Genomic DNA, 17,555 nt, shown 5'->3' on the forward strand with positions numbered 1-17,555 from the left:
GTTCATACAATTATGATCGAAAATGTATATTGATATATTTAGGGGGTACTTGATAGATCTGTGTCATCACTTTTTCAAGTTAATTTGATGGTGCTTTCTCTTTAATTATAAATCCATCCATGAATGAAAGTACCGCCCTACAGATAATAAACAGTTGCAACAGTTAATAACACACCTACGTGTGTTACATACGACAAAGGAGCAGGACATCATGGCGATCTCGTCTTTACCCTTCCAAGTCAGTATCAGTGCTGTGAACTCATGGATATGGATTTATTTCCATATTCCCCTGCTATTATGGACCAGCTGCTGCAACACATCTGTCACAGGTAACATAACTTACACAGCGACAAAAGTTATTTACAGCAGAGTTACCAATAGGGAAGGGAGCGGCTGCTAAAGCTGTGCAAGCTTACAGTCAAGATAGGCCTATAAGTTAATGTTTAATGTTTATTGGGGGGGACAATCTCTTACCAAGTGTTATGAATCTTTCGAATATTACTTAATCTGTTGAAGAAGAGAACACACTGGAGCAGCTTGGATAATGAAAGCCTTTCTTATTAAGGAGGGTTATAATATAACCGGACCACGGTCTCTGTCTGACTGCCGTCAGACCAGAGTTAAAATATATTGCGACACCTACGAGAGAGAGAGAGAGCGAGCTTGCAAAGCAGAGGATTTGAAATGTGCCTGATTTGCGGTGAAAATGAATGAACGTGCCAGGTCATTGTCAACCGGTCAGGACGTCCGGAGAGATTTCTTTTTTCCGGTCTTTGTCATAAAAAATCTGTCAAAACCGTCAATTATCGGACTAACGCGACCTCTGATTAAGGTATAGTCAACTACGCCACCTAGGGGATTGCGCCCTAGGAAATCGTTTAGGAATCTAATAAAAGTAAACCACCTTAAACATGAATTACTCCTCACACAGTTTGTGTACAATAAAAGGATAAAGGGCAGCAACATGTGTTTAGCAAAAGTACAAAAAGCTTTATTTTCAATTAGCAGATTATTTCATTCAGTGGGTATCAATATCATTATCATTAACAATAAAAGCAGAATGCAGCCAATTGAATAAAACTAATAAACACCAATGGGTTAACAATAAAATAGACTGGGCATATATGGGCCAGTGCTGGGGGTTTCAGACAACATGCATTAGTTAAACTCACGGACCCAAATAAATAAAAACAACTTAGGAAAATAAAAAAACAGAAATGTAATGACCCACATTGAGGCGTGGAGCCAGCGACGGGGAGAAGCTGATAGGCTCGGCTTCACGGCCAACGTTTCCCATCTGGCCAATGTAAAACCCCAGCAAGGGAAGGTGTCACGGTAATATAAATAAGGCCAAAGCAGCAGTTGTGTCACCGGGCCTGAAATAACAAACGGCCATGTTAACCTACTATTTAATGATACTGACATTCATTGAGACAAGAGCAGAGAGACAGACAGTGAACCTACCGCGTTTGCAAGGGCGGAATACACAGTAGCGGAAACCGGGTATCAGGAAGCAAACTGAAATAATAGTTATATTTACAATCAATATAATGCCAACTAGCCAACTGCCAAATTAACGTGCTATACTGCGGAGAAGGAGGACCACCAACGTACCCTCTTGTGCGTGATGAAATGGCACCACACTTACTTACTTAATCCTCTTCGTTCCCTGTGGAACATAAGACTGCGACTATTCTGCTTCCATCTGGTCCTATCCTGTGCATCATGTTCCTCGCCCCATGTTAGGTTTGCCATCTTCAGTTCTGAGATCACAGTTCTTCGCCAGGTTGTTTTTGGCTTCCCTTGTTTCCTGTTTCCATGTGGGGTCCATCTCAAGGCTATTTTAGGAATGCTGTTCTGATCCATTCGCAGGACATGTCCGAGCCATCTGAGCCGTCTGTGTTTCATTTCCAGCACCACATTGCGCATTTTGGCATTTTGTACAGTTCTTGTCTGGCCAAAAGATGCAACATATCTTCCGGAGACACCCATTGTGGAATGAATTGATCTTTGTCATGTTTCTCAGCCATACAGCAAAACTGACTTAACGTTGCTGTTATACAGTTGGATCTTGGCTTTTAGGCTGTACTGCTTAGATTTCCAGATGGTCTGGAGGCTTGCAAATGTGCTGCAAGCTTTCCTGAGCCTTATACTGATGTCCGTGCTGCATTGTCCTGAGAAGATGACATGGCACCAAACAAACACCAAAACAAGCGGTCACGGTCAAGTTCAAGTCCATGCACAACGTAGTATACAGGCAAATGCATACACAGCAAGATGGAGAGACATACCTGTGCCGATGCGTAACAACTAGACAAACTAAGCCCAACAGGCCAGCCTGGGAACGCAATGCAAGGGAACACACTCAGAGTAAAGAAAGAGAGAAAACCTCAGGGACCGTCTACAGAAAGCATTACTTAATCATCTACAGTAAATAGTATTACTTAATCTGTGACAGAAATACGTCACTGTCTTTTTGAGGATGCCATACAGCCAAACATAGGCACCGGAATCTCGCCGACCGCTGGTCTATTTAATTATTATTTTTTACCGACCGCCGCTGGTCCACCCCACTGTTCCCATTGTGTTGCACAATCATTGTTGTGTATTGGCTGCATGCTTGCCTCTCGCCGCAATGACCGCTCTGTTACTGGCTACAGTTAAGCTAGATTTAATCTCAGACTTCATCTCGCCTATTGTGTTAGAACAGCATTTTAGGTTTGTCAGGTCCATAAAATAATAGGTGCCGTCCGGTTGTGTCTTTCTTTTTTTATGTCGGCTCCACTCGGATCTTGGAACCAATTTCAGGGGTCCGTTAGGGTTTGGATCCGTCATTTTGAACCCGTGAAGAGCTCTATGGCCCCTATTTTTGCCACTGCTATACTCACACCCGGAACCCACTAGCCGTGAATTTCTGCCCATTACCCATGAAATAGGGATAAGGGAGCTGCCGCTGTCCCTAAACGCTATTTTGCGGCTTCTATACCTGCTATTCATTATGCCGACTCCACTATTTGCACCTGGAGGTGTGACCATGACGTGTTGTTGCATTATCCCCAAAATTGCTATTTTGACCACACACGTTTGGGACAGTGCATAGTGGAATCTAAAACCACCCGCAATGCCAACTTGGTTTGGTAGCGGCCAAGGCGCGCAGTGGCACAACATTCAATGTCTCCCTCTCTCCTCATTCTCAACAAATCTCTGTGATTATAATTTTCCTATAATCAGCAGAAGTGAGAGTGTCAATTCCTTGTGTCAATTGTGTTTATATAAGATGATAGTCTATTCAAAGAAGACAATTTGTGCGTCACGCAATGCAATGCTCTCCAAATTACACACGTCTGTTTTATTCATCGATTATGCAGGAAATAATGTACTTGAATGATTACAAAATTATAAAATTCTCTCTAATCAGTAACATGTAGGTGATACGTATGTCTATCAAATGTGGTTTCATTTAAAGGCAATCAAAGGCTAGAGCTTAGAAACCAAACTTTTTTTTCCAAATGTAACTCCCAAAAACGAAATCAAATAATTTTGAGGCAGAAAAGAAAAAACGTTAATTCAACCAGTTAGGAGTTGCAATAACGTTTTTGCAGGTGTAAAACTGCATTTTATGGGTTATAGGCTTACTGCCACTTTGAATATACAGTATTTAAACTGGTAAAAAGGACTGGTTGTCTCTCCCAGGACGGCCAAAGGCCCAAGTCTATGTTTTTGCTTCTGTCCGTCCGTCCGTCATGGTGGCCACTTTATGTTTTGGTCTATAACTCTTGAACCATAGGTCGTAAAATCAAATTTTCCCTCCTGGATTCCTTGGCTCAAAATGTTACTCCCCACATCCGCCTGACAAGATTTTCCGCCATATTGCATTTTCTTCAAAAACACACTTTTAAAACTACTCCTACAGATTCTGTCCAAAATCAGTACACATGATCTATGTGGCCATGTAATCAAGATGTATCTGTACCAACTTTTCAGATTACATTCCGATTGACTATGATTGGCTTTAATTGACTTTAACATCCTACTTCACACTTTGGCTTATAACTTTTTGGCTTATACATAGGTTGTACAATCAAAATCCCAGCTCCCTTGCTTGATTCCTTGGATCAGGCACGGACTGGGACAGAAAATCAGCCCTGGCATTTGTGAACCTCACCGGCCGTCCGCGCGCGAGGCGCGCGGGCGGGCGCCGAAGCGATTTTTTTGCGGGTTTGGGTCGAAAAATGTGCGGGTTTGGGTGGGTTTTGGCGGGGTTTGGGGTTTGGCCTTTACTTTATTTCGGTTTTAGGGTTAGGGTTAGGGTTTCGGTTTTAGGGTTAGGGTTAGGATTAGGGTTAGGTTAGGGTTAGGGTTATGTTATTAAGGTTTCGAGGCCAATAGGCTCGAAGCCTTATTACATCTCTACAAGTTCATTATTCTTCCGCCGGTTTTGCCAGTTCTGGCCTAACCGCGTGGTCACTTTTTACAAAATTCGGCAATATGGTAGAGGGCTATGCCAAACGGCGAAGACCCGAAACTCACAACCATTGGCCAAAGGGTGGCGCTGTAGCACTCAATTGAAATATGCCAACTTTGAACAGGTACAACTCATGCCCTGTTTGACCCACAGCCATGAAACTTCGATGCACACATGCGTCTCCTCATGCCTAACAACTTTCACGCTCTGACTTTTGACCTCTGACCTTTAGATCTGCCACCATTTCGAATTCTATGAAAAGCAGTAAAAATCTAACTCCTCCTAGGATTTTTGAGCAATCTGTACGAAACTGTCTAAACATGAACTTTGGACCAATGCCGACAGAACTAAGCAAGCAGATTTTCCATAAGTAAAAACGTTAAGCTTTTATAAGCCAATGAAAATTGCAGTTTTATGACAATTATTCATCTGCCCCTAACACATACATGCAGACTCACATTTGTTTGACACTTTGCAATATTGTAGAGGGTCCTTCCAAGTATCACTGAAACCAATCTTACTCCAATAGGTCAAAGGGGGGCGCTATAGCAATTTTTTGAAAATGCAAACTTTAAACAGGCAAAAGTCATGCCTCGTTTGGCCGACAGCCGTTAAACCTGCTTACACATGTGCCTTGACTCATGAGGAACACATGTATCACTTTGACCAGTAAGCTCTGCCCTTAGATTGTCTGCAATTTTGAGCAGTTTGAAAAACATTTAAATCCAGGATTTCTGAGCAATTTGCGTGAAAGTGTGTTTTGTTGTATTCTCCCTTCTCACTGACCAAGGCTGTGGATTGAATAGCTTGATCAATACAGTGTTAGTCTCATGTGCCAAAGGTCCACGGTTCAAACCCCACTCGTCACAGTTTACATTTAAATTGCATTATACAAAACATGACCCTGTTAATTCAGACATGTGCAATTTTTAAACAATACCATGAATTGCTAAATCCAGGATTTCTGAGCAATTTGCGTGAAAGTGTGTCATGTATGTGAACTCCCTTTTCATCAGTTCGGGTCTGTTGGCCCAATGGCTTAATCATCTGCCTTGATACCACAGGGTCGCCGGATCAAATCTCACCTCATGCAGACCTCAACTCAATTGCATTGCACACAACATGACTGTATCAATGAATAAACATGCAATTGTTAAATGAAACGCTTATTGAGAGTAGTCGTTTTCAATGTATGATGTACTTCATTCCCTCTTTTGTTTTGTTTTGTTTTGTTGGATTCTCCCTTCTCACTGACCAAGGCTGTGGATTGAATAGCTTGATCAATACAGTGTTACTCTCATGTGCCAAAGGTCCACGGTACAAACCCCACTCGTCACAGTTTACATTTAAATTGCATTATGCAAAACATGACCCTGTTAATTCGGACATGTGCAATTTTTAAACAATACCATGAATTGCTAAATCCAGGATTTCTGAGCAATTTTCGTGAAAGTGTGTCATGTATGTGAACTCCCTTTTCATCAGTTCGGGTCTGTTGGCCCAATGGCTTAATCATCTGCCTTGATACCACAGGGTCGCCGGTTCAAATCTCACCTCATGCAGACCTCAACTCAATTGCATTGCACACAACATGACTGTATCAATGAATAAACATGCAATTGTTAAATGAAACGCTTATTGACAGTAGTCGTTTTCAATGTATGATGTACTTCATTCCCTCTTTTGTTTTTTTTTGTTTTGTTGGATTCTCCCTTCTCACTGACCAAGGCTGTGGATAGAATAGCTTGATCAATACAGTGTTAGTCTCATGTGCCAAAGGTCCACAGTTCAAACCCCACTCGTCACAGTTTACATTTAAATTGCATTATACAAAACATGACCCTGTTAATTCAGACATGTGCAATTTTTAAACAATACCATGAATTGCTTTTGAGAGTCGTTGTTTTTTATGTATGACATACTTTCTTGTGAAAATAGCTGATCTACAACCTCACACCTTTTTAGATAGCAACGCGTTGTGAGCTTGTAGATCGACTATTTTCACACAAAAAAAAACTTTATTGGTAAATGTTTTGTGAATCAGTGATCTACAGTAGTTAGCGAAACAGAGGCTTGGTCCATAACAGACGGAAAAACCTATAGATATCAACAGACACCATCAGGGAGGCCATATTTCTAGCTCAATAAGAAAAGAAGCAGCCTGTGAATACATAGGTCGCTGGTTTGATCCCTGTCCCCAACAACGCATTGAGGTGATCATCATTTGGAATTCTTAGTTTGTTACAAACATACTCCTGGTAGCCTGTCTGTCTGTCTGTCTGCCTCTCTTTCTGTCTGTCTGCCTCTCTCTCACTCTGTCACTGTCTGTCTGTCTGTCTGTCTGTCTGTCTGTCTGTCTGCTTGTCTGTCTGTCTGTCTGTCTGTCTGTCTGTCTGTCTGTCTGTCTGCCTCTCTCTCTCTCTGTCTATCTGTCTGTCTGTCTGTCTATCTCTCTCTCACTATGTCACTGTCTGTCTGTCTGTCTGTCTGTCTGTCTGTCTGTCTGTCTGTCTGTCTGTCTGTCTGTCTGCCTCTCTCTCTGTCTGTCTGTCTGTCTGTCTGTCTGTCTGTCTGTCTCTCACTCTGTCACAGTCTGTCTGTCTGTCTGTCTGTCTGTCTGTCTGTCTGTCTGTCTGTCTGTCTGTCTGTCTGTCTGCCTCTCTCTCACTCTGTCTGTCTGTCTGTCTGTCTGCTTCTCTGTCTGTCTGTCTGTCTGTCTGTCTGTCTGTCTGTCTGTCTGTCTGTCTGTCTGTCTGTCTGTCTGTCTGTCTGTCTGTCTGTCTGTCTCTCTCTCTGTCACTGTCTGTCTGTCTGCCAGTCTGCCAGTCTGCCAGTCTGTCACAGTCTGTCTGTCTGCCAGTCTGCCACTCTGTCACTGTCTGTCTGTCTGCCAGTCTGCCACTCTGTCACAGTCTGTCTGTCTGCCAGTCTGCCACTCTGTCACTGTCTGTCTGTCTGTCTGTCTGTCTGTCTGCCAGTCTGCCACTCTGTCACAGTCTGCCAGTCTGCCAGTCTGCCACTCTGTCACAGTCTGCCAATCTGCCAGTCTGCCACTCTGTCACAGTCTGCCAGTCTGCCAGTCTGTCACAGTCTGCCAGTCTGCCACAGTCTGCCAGTCTGCCACTTTGTCACAGTCTGCCAGTCTGCCAGTCTGTCACAGTCTGCCAGTCTGCCACAGTCTGCCAGTCTGCCACTCTGTCACAGTCTGCCAGTCTGCCAGTCTGTCACAGTCTGCCAGTCTGCCACTCTGTCACAGTCTGCCAGTCTGCCAGTCTGTCACAGTCTGCCAGTCTGCCACTCTGTCACTCTGTCACTCTGTCACTGTCTGTCTGTCTGTCTGTCTGCCAGTCTGCCACAGTTTGTCTGTCTGCCAGTCTGCCAGTCTGCCACAGTCTGCCAGTCTGCCAGTCTGCCACTCTGTCACAGTCTGCCAGTCTGCCAGTCTGTCACAGTCTGCCAGTCTGCCACTCTGTCTTGCATCCGTGATTTTTTTTCACAGATTTTGTTTTGCATCCTGATTAGTTACTAGACCAATTTAAAATAGTAGATATTTTTCGTTTGTAATAATCCATGCTAATTATTATTGAACCATTGTAGATGTTCATATTTCACGAATATACATAGGAAACTATTCTTTACTATAATTGTAATTACTCCATTTATAGGTCACGTCAGTAGCTCCATTTTACCGCGATCTAGTCACAGTCCCAGTTTAATATCACTTGTCTATCAATCAAATCATCTACACATGCCTACTACCAGCCCCCCCCTCATCATCGACATCAGCAACAACATTACCGGCTCCATTGTCCACCTCCACAGCAGCCACATTATTATTATTATCCAGTGCTGACTCCTCCTCCTCTGAGTCTGGGATATTAATGCACTGTCCAGCACCGGGTTCTGCCAGAATAAGATCCACGACCACATCTTTGGTAGCAGCGGTGCTAGTGCTAGCACTAGCACTAGCACTGACAGCAGCACTATGGACCGACTCCTCGTCCTCGCAGTTGCTGCCACCGGCGACAGCCGCGACATTAACATGCTTGTCAACAGACTGGGCAAACAGCTTCGTTTTTTTTTAGACATTTCCCCCCATCCCCCTGTTACGGCCAGCGGCCGTTGTTATTATTATTATTATTATTATTATGATTAGGTTATTTGTTTAGGTGCTGTCATATTTGTTTTCTATATTCCATATAGTAAGTTGCAACATAATGAGTGAGATCGCTGGCCTGGGCGTTGGCTGATCTCATCATGGACAATCTCTGTCAGCCCGTGGCATGGGGGCGTGGCTTGACGACGGATCGGCACGTGGGGAGTGATCACCCCCACGGATTGGCCTGCTTGCTCCGTTTCCATGGTTACGACTGACAGGCCGGCTGCAGATCTCCTACAAAGGCTCATTCGTACCTGACACTTGGGGGGAAACACCAGCACTTACTAGTGTGAGCGGAGACTCTGTCCCTCCTTTCCCCCACCACATATTCTCTGAACTACCAATGACTATGGTGCCTTAGAGCTCCTCTTGAGGAGTCTCCTGTTCTGTTTTGTTTAGTTATCATTTGTCATTGGATAGCCTGCTCTTTGTGTTCTATTCCTTTGTTTATTCATCCATTCTCATATCTTGTAGTAGTATTCATTTGTTTTGTTATTTGTTTCAAGTTCCACTAAAATTCATTGTATTCAATATTACTCTAACCCTGCTGTTTTCGAGTAATAAATACAATTTAATTCATTCAAGTGCTGTGGTTTCCGTCATTATGTTGCGATCCTTAGACTAGACCTAAAGGGTCGTAACATAATTGGGGGCTCGTCCGGGATAGTTTGTGTGGTGGTTTGGGTCGGATCCAGGCCATTACACAAACTGGGTTCTCGGTTTGGCTTAAAAAAAAAGACCGTTAGGCTAATTAATTAATTACGTTGGTTAAGCTAAGGCAATCATAATTGGTTAAAGTGAGTAGCAATAGTAGGGTGGTTGCGGGGTGAAAGGAGTGTATTTTGTTTTAAAGATTGGCAGGTAGTATATTGTAGTAACGGGGTATAATCATGTCCTCTGGTCAGGTAGAAGTAGTACCAGTCCTCACTGATGAACACTTAAGCCAGTGCACAAAAGTAGAACTGATGGCCATAGCAAAAGATTACAAGATCTCTGTTTTGGCTGCGGCCCGAAAGGCAGAGATACAGGCCAGTGTGTCGCAGCGATTAAAGGAGAGGGGCATCCTGGAATCGTCAGAAGCAGCGGCGGTGAGTATATCTGGGGGTGTAGCTGGGGGGGAGCCAGACACTCTCTTGGCAGCCCCTGGAGGCCATGGGGATGCGGATCTCCATGGCTCAGACTCTGATTCCGAACCAGAATCGCCTGAAGTGTCTGAGCAAAAACAACCAGTAGCTGAGGGGGATTTGGGTGATCTAGGAGTGGCCCTCCGCCTCCGAGAGGTGGAGCTCCAGATGAAGCGGCTCGAGCTCCAAACCGCGGAGGTTAACCTCCGCCGGCAGAGCAAGGAGCTTGAGTTGTTTCATCTGCGGGTGAGGCTTGACTCCGACCGGTCACCTGCCTCTCAGCCTGTAGCTGCGACGGGATCCAGTCCCCTCCCTGAGCGCGCTGAGCCTGTATTTGACATCACTAGGCATATTAACTTAGTGCCTCCCTTTAAGGAAAAGGAGATAGATTCCTATTTTCATGCATTTGAACGTATAGCAGCAACTGTGAAATGGCCCAGAAATATGTGGAGCTTATTGGTGCAGTGTAAATTAGTGGGCAAAGCCCAAGAGGTTTGTACTAGTCTATCTATTGACCAGAGTTTGGACTACGAAATTGTTAAGGCAACAATTCTTCGGGCGTATGAATTGGTCCCTGAGGCATATCACCAAAAATTTAGAACTACTGAAAAAACTGCCAATCAAACTCACGTTGAATTTGCACAGGAGAAGTGTGTGCAATTTCAAAAGTGGCGTAAAGCAAGCGAGGTATATAACTTTGACCAGCTCTGCGAGCTGATTCTGTTAGAGGAGTTTAAGTCATGTCTGCCAGAGAGAGTTGTAGTGTACCTGAATGAGCGAAAGGTGGAATCTATTGCTAAGGCGGCCATATGCGCTGATGAATTTGTATTAGCACACCGTCCCATTTTTCCATCTGGGCGTCACGAAAGTGGCTCAGATGGAAAATCGGGTAAACCATCCCACAAGCAAAGGTCCTCAACAAACCCGCCGCCCTTTGATAATGGTAATGCCTCTCCGGAGGTTAGGGAATGTTACTATTGTCACGAGAAAGGGCATCTCATTTCCCGTTGCCCCGCGCTCGAGCGCAAAGCTAATCAGAGCTCCAATTTAGAGAGTTAAAATGAGTTAAAAAAAATACATTCGGTGTATAGGGCTGGTAGTTGCGCAGAGGAGGTTGGTGGTGGGGTGTTCCCCTAATGCGCATTTGGATGGTTTGCTTGTGTCGGTGATTTTAGTGTTAGTAAATGTGTGATGCATCACTGCTTTTGTTATGTATTTTGGGTGCTTAGATCCTGTCATGAGTGCACGCATGACAGGAGAACAGTAGCATTTGGTTTTTCGTTGTGCCCCACGTACTGATTGTGTATTCAATCGTTTTTTTCATAAGTCCCTTTAGTTCCCCTTGTGAAAAAACAATTATGCTTTGAAATCTTGTGTTCCTTGGTTTCTTAATTCTTATGATTAAGTAGATTATTTGGTGTGAATGGGTTAAGGTGTATATGGTTATGAATTTTATAATTGTTGTGTGCGTGGTATTATTGTTTTGTGCGCGTTTGTTTTAATACTGCAAGTTTATTTGTAGTTGTCGGATGCGCCCATGCACAGTTATCAGCAGACAGTGTTTTGTTTCTCTTACTCAACATTCTGAAATGGTACTCTTTCTCCGATGGTTATTGTAACTTGTCATGAATTCGTACTTGTGAAAGGGTATTGGGCCAGTCTTTATATCCCCACGTACTAAAGCTGGATTCTGATGGGTTTTTATCTTTGCCACTCAGGGTTTTTTTTTTTTTGTGACACATTTGCCACAGTCCACCCCTATAGGGTGTAACATGGCGAGGTGTTTTTTCATGTGGTTGCCGTTTTCTTGTATGAACCTGACCTTATTCACACCTTCGGAGGTTAAAAGATGCAAACCTTGCCAACTATGTGGTTGGCTAAGCTTGTGTCTAGATTTTGTGTTAAAAACCCATGTTGAAGAGGGGGAGTTCTCTCTAAGATGGGGGGTGTTACGGCCAGTGGCCGTTGTTATTATTATTATTATTACTAGACCATACCCGGTGAAGGGCGCGCGTCCCCTCGTATATATATAAAAATTTGCTATATAAAAGAGCAAAATAGGCTTGCTATTTTCTGTTGCCCTGCAGCAGGCTTGAGTATATTTTTGATGGCATTTTACACCACTAACAACATTAATCAGAGAATCACACGTCTTTGTCACAACTCGTGTTTTGTCTTTTTTAACCAACACAGTACAAAGTACTGGACACACAGATGACACACAGGTCATAGATGACTCAGGTCATAAACCTGGAAATACAGGAAAATAAACATTGTATTACCATATATTCATAGCATATATGATTCACAATTAAACAGCAGGTAATGTAGCACAGTCTATCACAGTAGAACCGAAATAGCAGAAAATGACTACAATACCCATGAGGCATTCTGAACCATGAGCCAACAACGCGTCGCCCCAGCTACCATTAAGTTACAGTGTCCAAGTTACAATACACAAAATACACCAAAATAATACTTTTCAATGGACTACTTCGGTAGCATTGATAATATTAACCACAGTAAGGTTCATAAAGTGTGTTGATGAAACGTTTACATTGTTGATTAAGTCACGATGACGACGTTAGCATTAGCGTTAGCCGCATGCTAGCGCCAAACGTCCGTTAGCTTAACGGCTCATATGAACTTGGTTTGGCTAATAAACATTAATCCCAACTAACGCCAACACAGTAATGGATGTAAACATACACAGACATGCTTTGGACATTATTATCAGGTTGCATGTTGGTGGTATGGGGTTCGTTTGGTTTGGCCTCGTTTTCATAGACCTCGTTGCTTGTTTCTCTCGCGAAACCTGTGGCCATGTTTCCCATTGAACCCGGAAAAAAACCCTACGTCCGCTGCCACTACTGCTCCCGGTTTGGCTACAATGGGAAACATGGCCACAGGCTGACTAAATAAGCGATTTAAACGGGTAGTTTGGCTGGCGACCTAAAATATTATGCAGGCGACCAAACCTTAAACATCCGTGCGGTTTAGAATCTACCATTAGTTTTGGGATACGATGTATACAAAAGGGTAAACAGCGGAGCCTTGGCGGACGTTCGCCCGATCCTGGAAGAGAACGACATAGAACCGTTCTTTATGGAGCTAATGTGCATCGTGTGTGGGGAAACAAATCTGGAGTGTTTACTTTCCACAGCAGAGAGTGGGCGGGGTCTATGGTGTAGCGTCGGCGTCAGTGTTGCCATGTCTGCCGATTGTAAGCGCTTTAGGGCCAATGTTGGTGTTATAGGGTTCGTTTGGTTTGGCCTCGTTTTCATAGACCTCGCTGCTTGTTTCTATCGCGAAACCTGGCAACACGACGCATACGCAGTTTGGTCGGAGACCCAAGACCCCATCCACCCACCCACCGTCAGCTTACTAGAATTATAGTAGGATTATTATGATTAGGTTATTTGTTTAGGTGCTGTCATATTTGTTTTCTACTAGACCATACCCGGTCGACGCATCCGTGGGGGATATGCGCACATGATCTGGCAACCCGGGAGGCAACATTGTTTGACACATAAACGCTAATAAGAAGCTGAGATTTGATGAAATTGAAAAACGGGCTTCACAATTAAAGGACAACTTTGTTTTTTTACAACCAAGGTTTATATTTTAGCTTGTAATTAAAGTAAATAATGATGAGTGTAATTTTTTTTTCATTTACTGCTTTCTATAGTTTTAGCATTTTTTGCAATATTTTTTACAGTGGGCGGGGGCATTCTGTCCAGTGGCTAAATATGCCTTTTTTACACAATAAAAAAGGTCCGGCTGTCTGAGATGGCCAGATGTGAGTTATTGGGGGCTAGAAGAGCTACTGTAAATAATAATAAAGAAAACGCCGGGTTAATGTGTTAAAAAAAGACATATTTAGCCACCGGACAGAATGCCCCCGCCCACTGTGAAAACACTGTAAAAAAGATTGTGAAAATTGCTAAAACTATAGAAAGCAGTAAATTTGAAATTTTTAACACTCATCTTTTATTTACTTTAATTACAATCTAAAACGTAAACATTGGTTGTAAAAAAACAAAGTTGTCCTTTAAGTTCAGATGGTAATGGTCAATGGCTGTGTGCAAAATCAGAGCAATTGGTCCAGCCACTGAGGAGAACCGGGTAGCTTCACCTACCACTACAGAGGTTACTAGAATTATAGTAGGATTATAGTAGGATATTCCATATAGTAAGTTGCAACATAATGAGTGAGATCGCTGGCCTGGGCGTTGGCTGATCTCATCATGGACAATCTCTGTCAGCCCGTGGCATGGGGGCGTGGCTTGACGACGGATCGGCACGTGGGGAGTGATCACCCCCACGGATTGGCCTGCTTGCTCCGTTTCCATGGTTACGACTGACAGGCCGGCTGCAGATCTCCTACAAAGGCTCATTCGTACCTGACACTTGGGGGGAAACACCAGCACTTACTAGTGTGAGCGGAGACTCTGTCCCTCCTTTCCCCCACCACATATTCTCTGAACTACCAATGACTATGGTGCCTTAGAGCTCCTCTTGAGGAGTCTCCTGTTCTGTTTTGTTTAGTTATTATTTGTTATTGGTTAGCCTTCTCTTTGTGTTCTATTCCTTTGTTTATTCATCCATTCTCATATCTTGTAGTAGTATTCATTTGTTTTGTTATTTGTTTCAAGTTCCACTAAAATTCATTGTATTCAATATTACTCTAACCCTGCTGTTTTCGAGTAATAAATACAATTTAATTCATTCAAGTGCTGTGGTTTCCGTCATTATGTTGCGATCCTTAGACTAGACCTAAAGGGTCGTAACACCCCCACCCCTCTTACTTTCTCCGCACCACCCTTTTCTTTCTTTTTTTGTTTTCTTTCCATTTTTTCACCTGCTGACAGTACAATCCACCTGCTTGCATTCTATCAACAACATATTCCCGCCCGGCGTTTTTGAAGTGGTTTACATCAAACGTGGAGCAAACCACTTGAGCGGGGGGGGGAACGTAGTCTCCACCTCCCCTCTATACTAAAGACACAATCACTTCAACCCCCCCCCATGTAGTGAAGGCTGTTAACAAAAAAATGTGGACACGGCTGACAAAAGCGCCAAATTTTTTCTACATGCTCTCCATCACCATAAGTTTCATTTTGGAAGGGGAGCCACGTCATCAAGATGGCAGAAGGCGGCCATCTTGGATTTCAAAGATGTCCACCATGTAATATCTATAAGTGCCAATATCTCGGCTTCAAAGCCACTTAGAAGGTCAATATTGGTGTCAAAATATACATTATCTGGGTCAAGGAATGAAATAAAGCTATTGCGAATACCACTAGATGTTAATTTGTGCCAAGATCAAATAAATATGGTCATTCTAGCAACATATTTACATAATTTTCAACTCGGTTAGCAGTCAGACACATTGAATTGACATTCAAATTATCTGTCACATTGACAACTGCAAATATCTGTGCAATTCCAGTGTGCCTTCTTGCATGAGCACCTTGCACTGCAACCACGTTTACAACCACACTTGACCAGTTCATTGCAGGCTTTTGACGCCATCGGTAGAATGCTCCACACAGGAAGCCAGACCTGGTTGTTGTCATCCAATGTCCATCCCCATCCTTCTAGACTGGGTGTCGGCTGCTGGGCCAGTTCAGACGTGGCCCAGATCCCAGACTGGTAGGCAACTCGCTTCACGTGTTGCAACAGTGAATCTTGCGTTGGTGGAATGTGTCCCATCGTTTTGTTCTTCTGGCAGAACAACTCTCACCGTGCTTCATTGACAGATTCCAAATCACTTGTCTTATCATACATGATGACTGTGAAACGCTCAAGAAGCTGAAAGTGTTGGGCATCTATGGTCACTGAAGTGTATGGATTTTCTGCCATGTAGTTGAAGGCCTGGGTGACCTCAGGGTAGGACTTCGACGCCACCCATGCTGACTTCTTCCCTTTCCCGCAGAATGCTGATGTTGTGTCACAGCCTGTGTAACAGTGGAAGATGGGAAGTGCTGTGGACTTGTCTTTGCCCAGCATGGCAGATGGTGTTTATATGAACATAGGTGTAGTTCTTGCCAGTGCCAAAAGCAACCCAGAAGTGCACCACAGCAGCTCCATCGAGTATGTTGACATCAAACGTAGCTGTAGGTTCTTCTTGTGTCTTCTGTGTCAGAATATTTAGCAGATCTGACTTCTTTCCCAGCCGTAGTTTCCCTCTGTCAGATAGAGAGGGAGGGTATGGGTGGTTTTCATGTTTAAAGAAGGTGCTCATGTTCCCCTCTCTGTGTTGCATGGCTATGTATAACCGGGAGAAGAGTGCCACATCATCTTTCAACATTGAGATCTGCCCTGCCTGCTTGGTCTTGATCTTGAGTGTCGGGCATCTGAAAAGAGGCAGTGAGTTATTTTTGATGGGCTCATGAATGGAGTGTGTGTGGTCCATGATCACTATTCTTATGGTACTTGTTGTACTGTTCTCTGCCCACTGATTCCACAGTGCGGACTGTGTTAACCACTGACTCGTCAATCACATTTCGTGTGTCCAACATTAGAAGCTCGTGGCTATCATCTAGGAACGGATTGCCCATCCCACTGATGGTGTTCACAAGTGCTAGTGTTTGCTCTTTGAATGTCTTTTGTGTAGCCATTCCTTCTTCATGGTGGTGTTGTTTATTTCCTTTTTCTAATTCATACTCATGCTCAAACTATTTTAGGAGTCGCGCTTGTTCAGGCCCTGCGATCATCCACCTCTTGAATGTGGAGGGATTCTTGGTCAGTCCGACTGCACCTCCAGAGCCCTTCACCAGATCATTATTCTGCTCATGAGCCTGGTCTATTGGTATGCTTGAGAATCTGTTTGTGGTCTTGGGAACAACCCAATGACCATGTTCTTCAAATTCCTCATGAATGGACGTTGGCAAGCTTTCCATGTCGCGGATGTGGACAGGAATCCATCGGGCATAGTTGTGTACATATTTTGCCAGAATTTACCAAATTATCTAATATTGGCTGAATTAGTCACTTATTAATATTCCCTATAGTTTTATTGCATTCCCTGTCCCATAAAATGTATATTTTGACACCAAGATTGACCTTCTAAGTGGCTTGGAAGCTGAGATATTGGCTTTTATATTGCATGGTGGCCATCTTTGTAATCCAAGATGGCCGCCTTCTGCCATCTTGATGGTGTGGCTCCCCTTCCAAAATGAAACTTAAGGTGATGGAGAACATGTAAAAAAAAAATGGCGCTTTTGTCAGCCGTGTCCACATTTTTCAAAAATCTGGTCTTAAGCATCCAGGCTAATGACAATGTAGTGAATAAAAAATTGCTTGGCTTGGCCGCGGCCCGAGACTGCGCGGCCGTTCTGGCATTTGCCAGAAGTGCCAGACAGTCCAATCCGGGACTGCCTTGGATCATGATACAACTCCCTGTATAAGTCACATTAAACAAGCATATTAGACATAACAAATGTGGTATATTTCATAACATAACATACACATTTAAGCCTCATGTTAGAATTACTATAGGATTACAGGATCTACTTTTGCATAGACAGGAGAAGACCATTTGCTGCAGAGGCTGGCTATAGGTGGGGGATACAATTAACATTCTCTTTGTTTCACCTGGAAAGCACAGGGAACAACAAAGCCACAGAACGCTGTCTCCATGTCTTCCTCCCTGGCACACCCGAATTGTAGATTAGCAAGTGGATCAAAGACAGATGCAATCACCTCTCCAGATACAGACATTAACATTTCAAATGTACCTCCTCTTTTTGTATGTGGCCACTGCTATAAGATGGGGTGTTTTGTAACTGTGTGGGGTGTGCTA

General features: G+C 43.6%; 1 protein-coding gene across 1 annotated transcript in view; it reads left to right on the forward strand.

The window, feature by feature from the left end:
- Positions 1-204: 204 nt before the first annotated feature.
- LOC311045913 (butyrophilin-like protein 1) overlaps positions 205-17,555 on the forward strand; it is a gene marked incomplete at its 3' end in the record, with an annotated part of 54,445 nt that continues 37,094 nt past the window's right edge. Inside the window, exon 1 of the mRNA XM_084057985.1 lies at positions 205-329. Coding sequence (XP_083914111.1) covers positions 212-329 — 118 coding nt within the window. The 5' untranslated portion in view covers positions 205-211. The remainder of the gene's footprint in view (positions 330-17,555) is intronic.

This window comes from Gymnoscopelus microlampas, assembly GCF_963454915.1.
Source record: "Gymnoscopelus microlampas genome assembly, chromosome: 5".
NCBI lineage: Eukaryota > Metazoa > Chordata > Actinopteri > Myctophiformes > Myctophidae > Gymnoscopelus > Gymnoscopelus microlampas.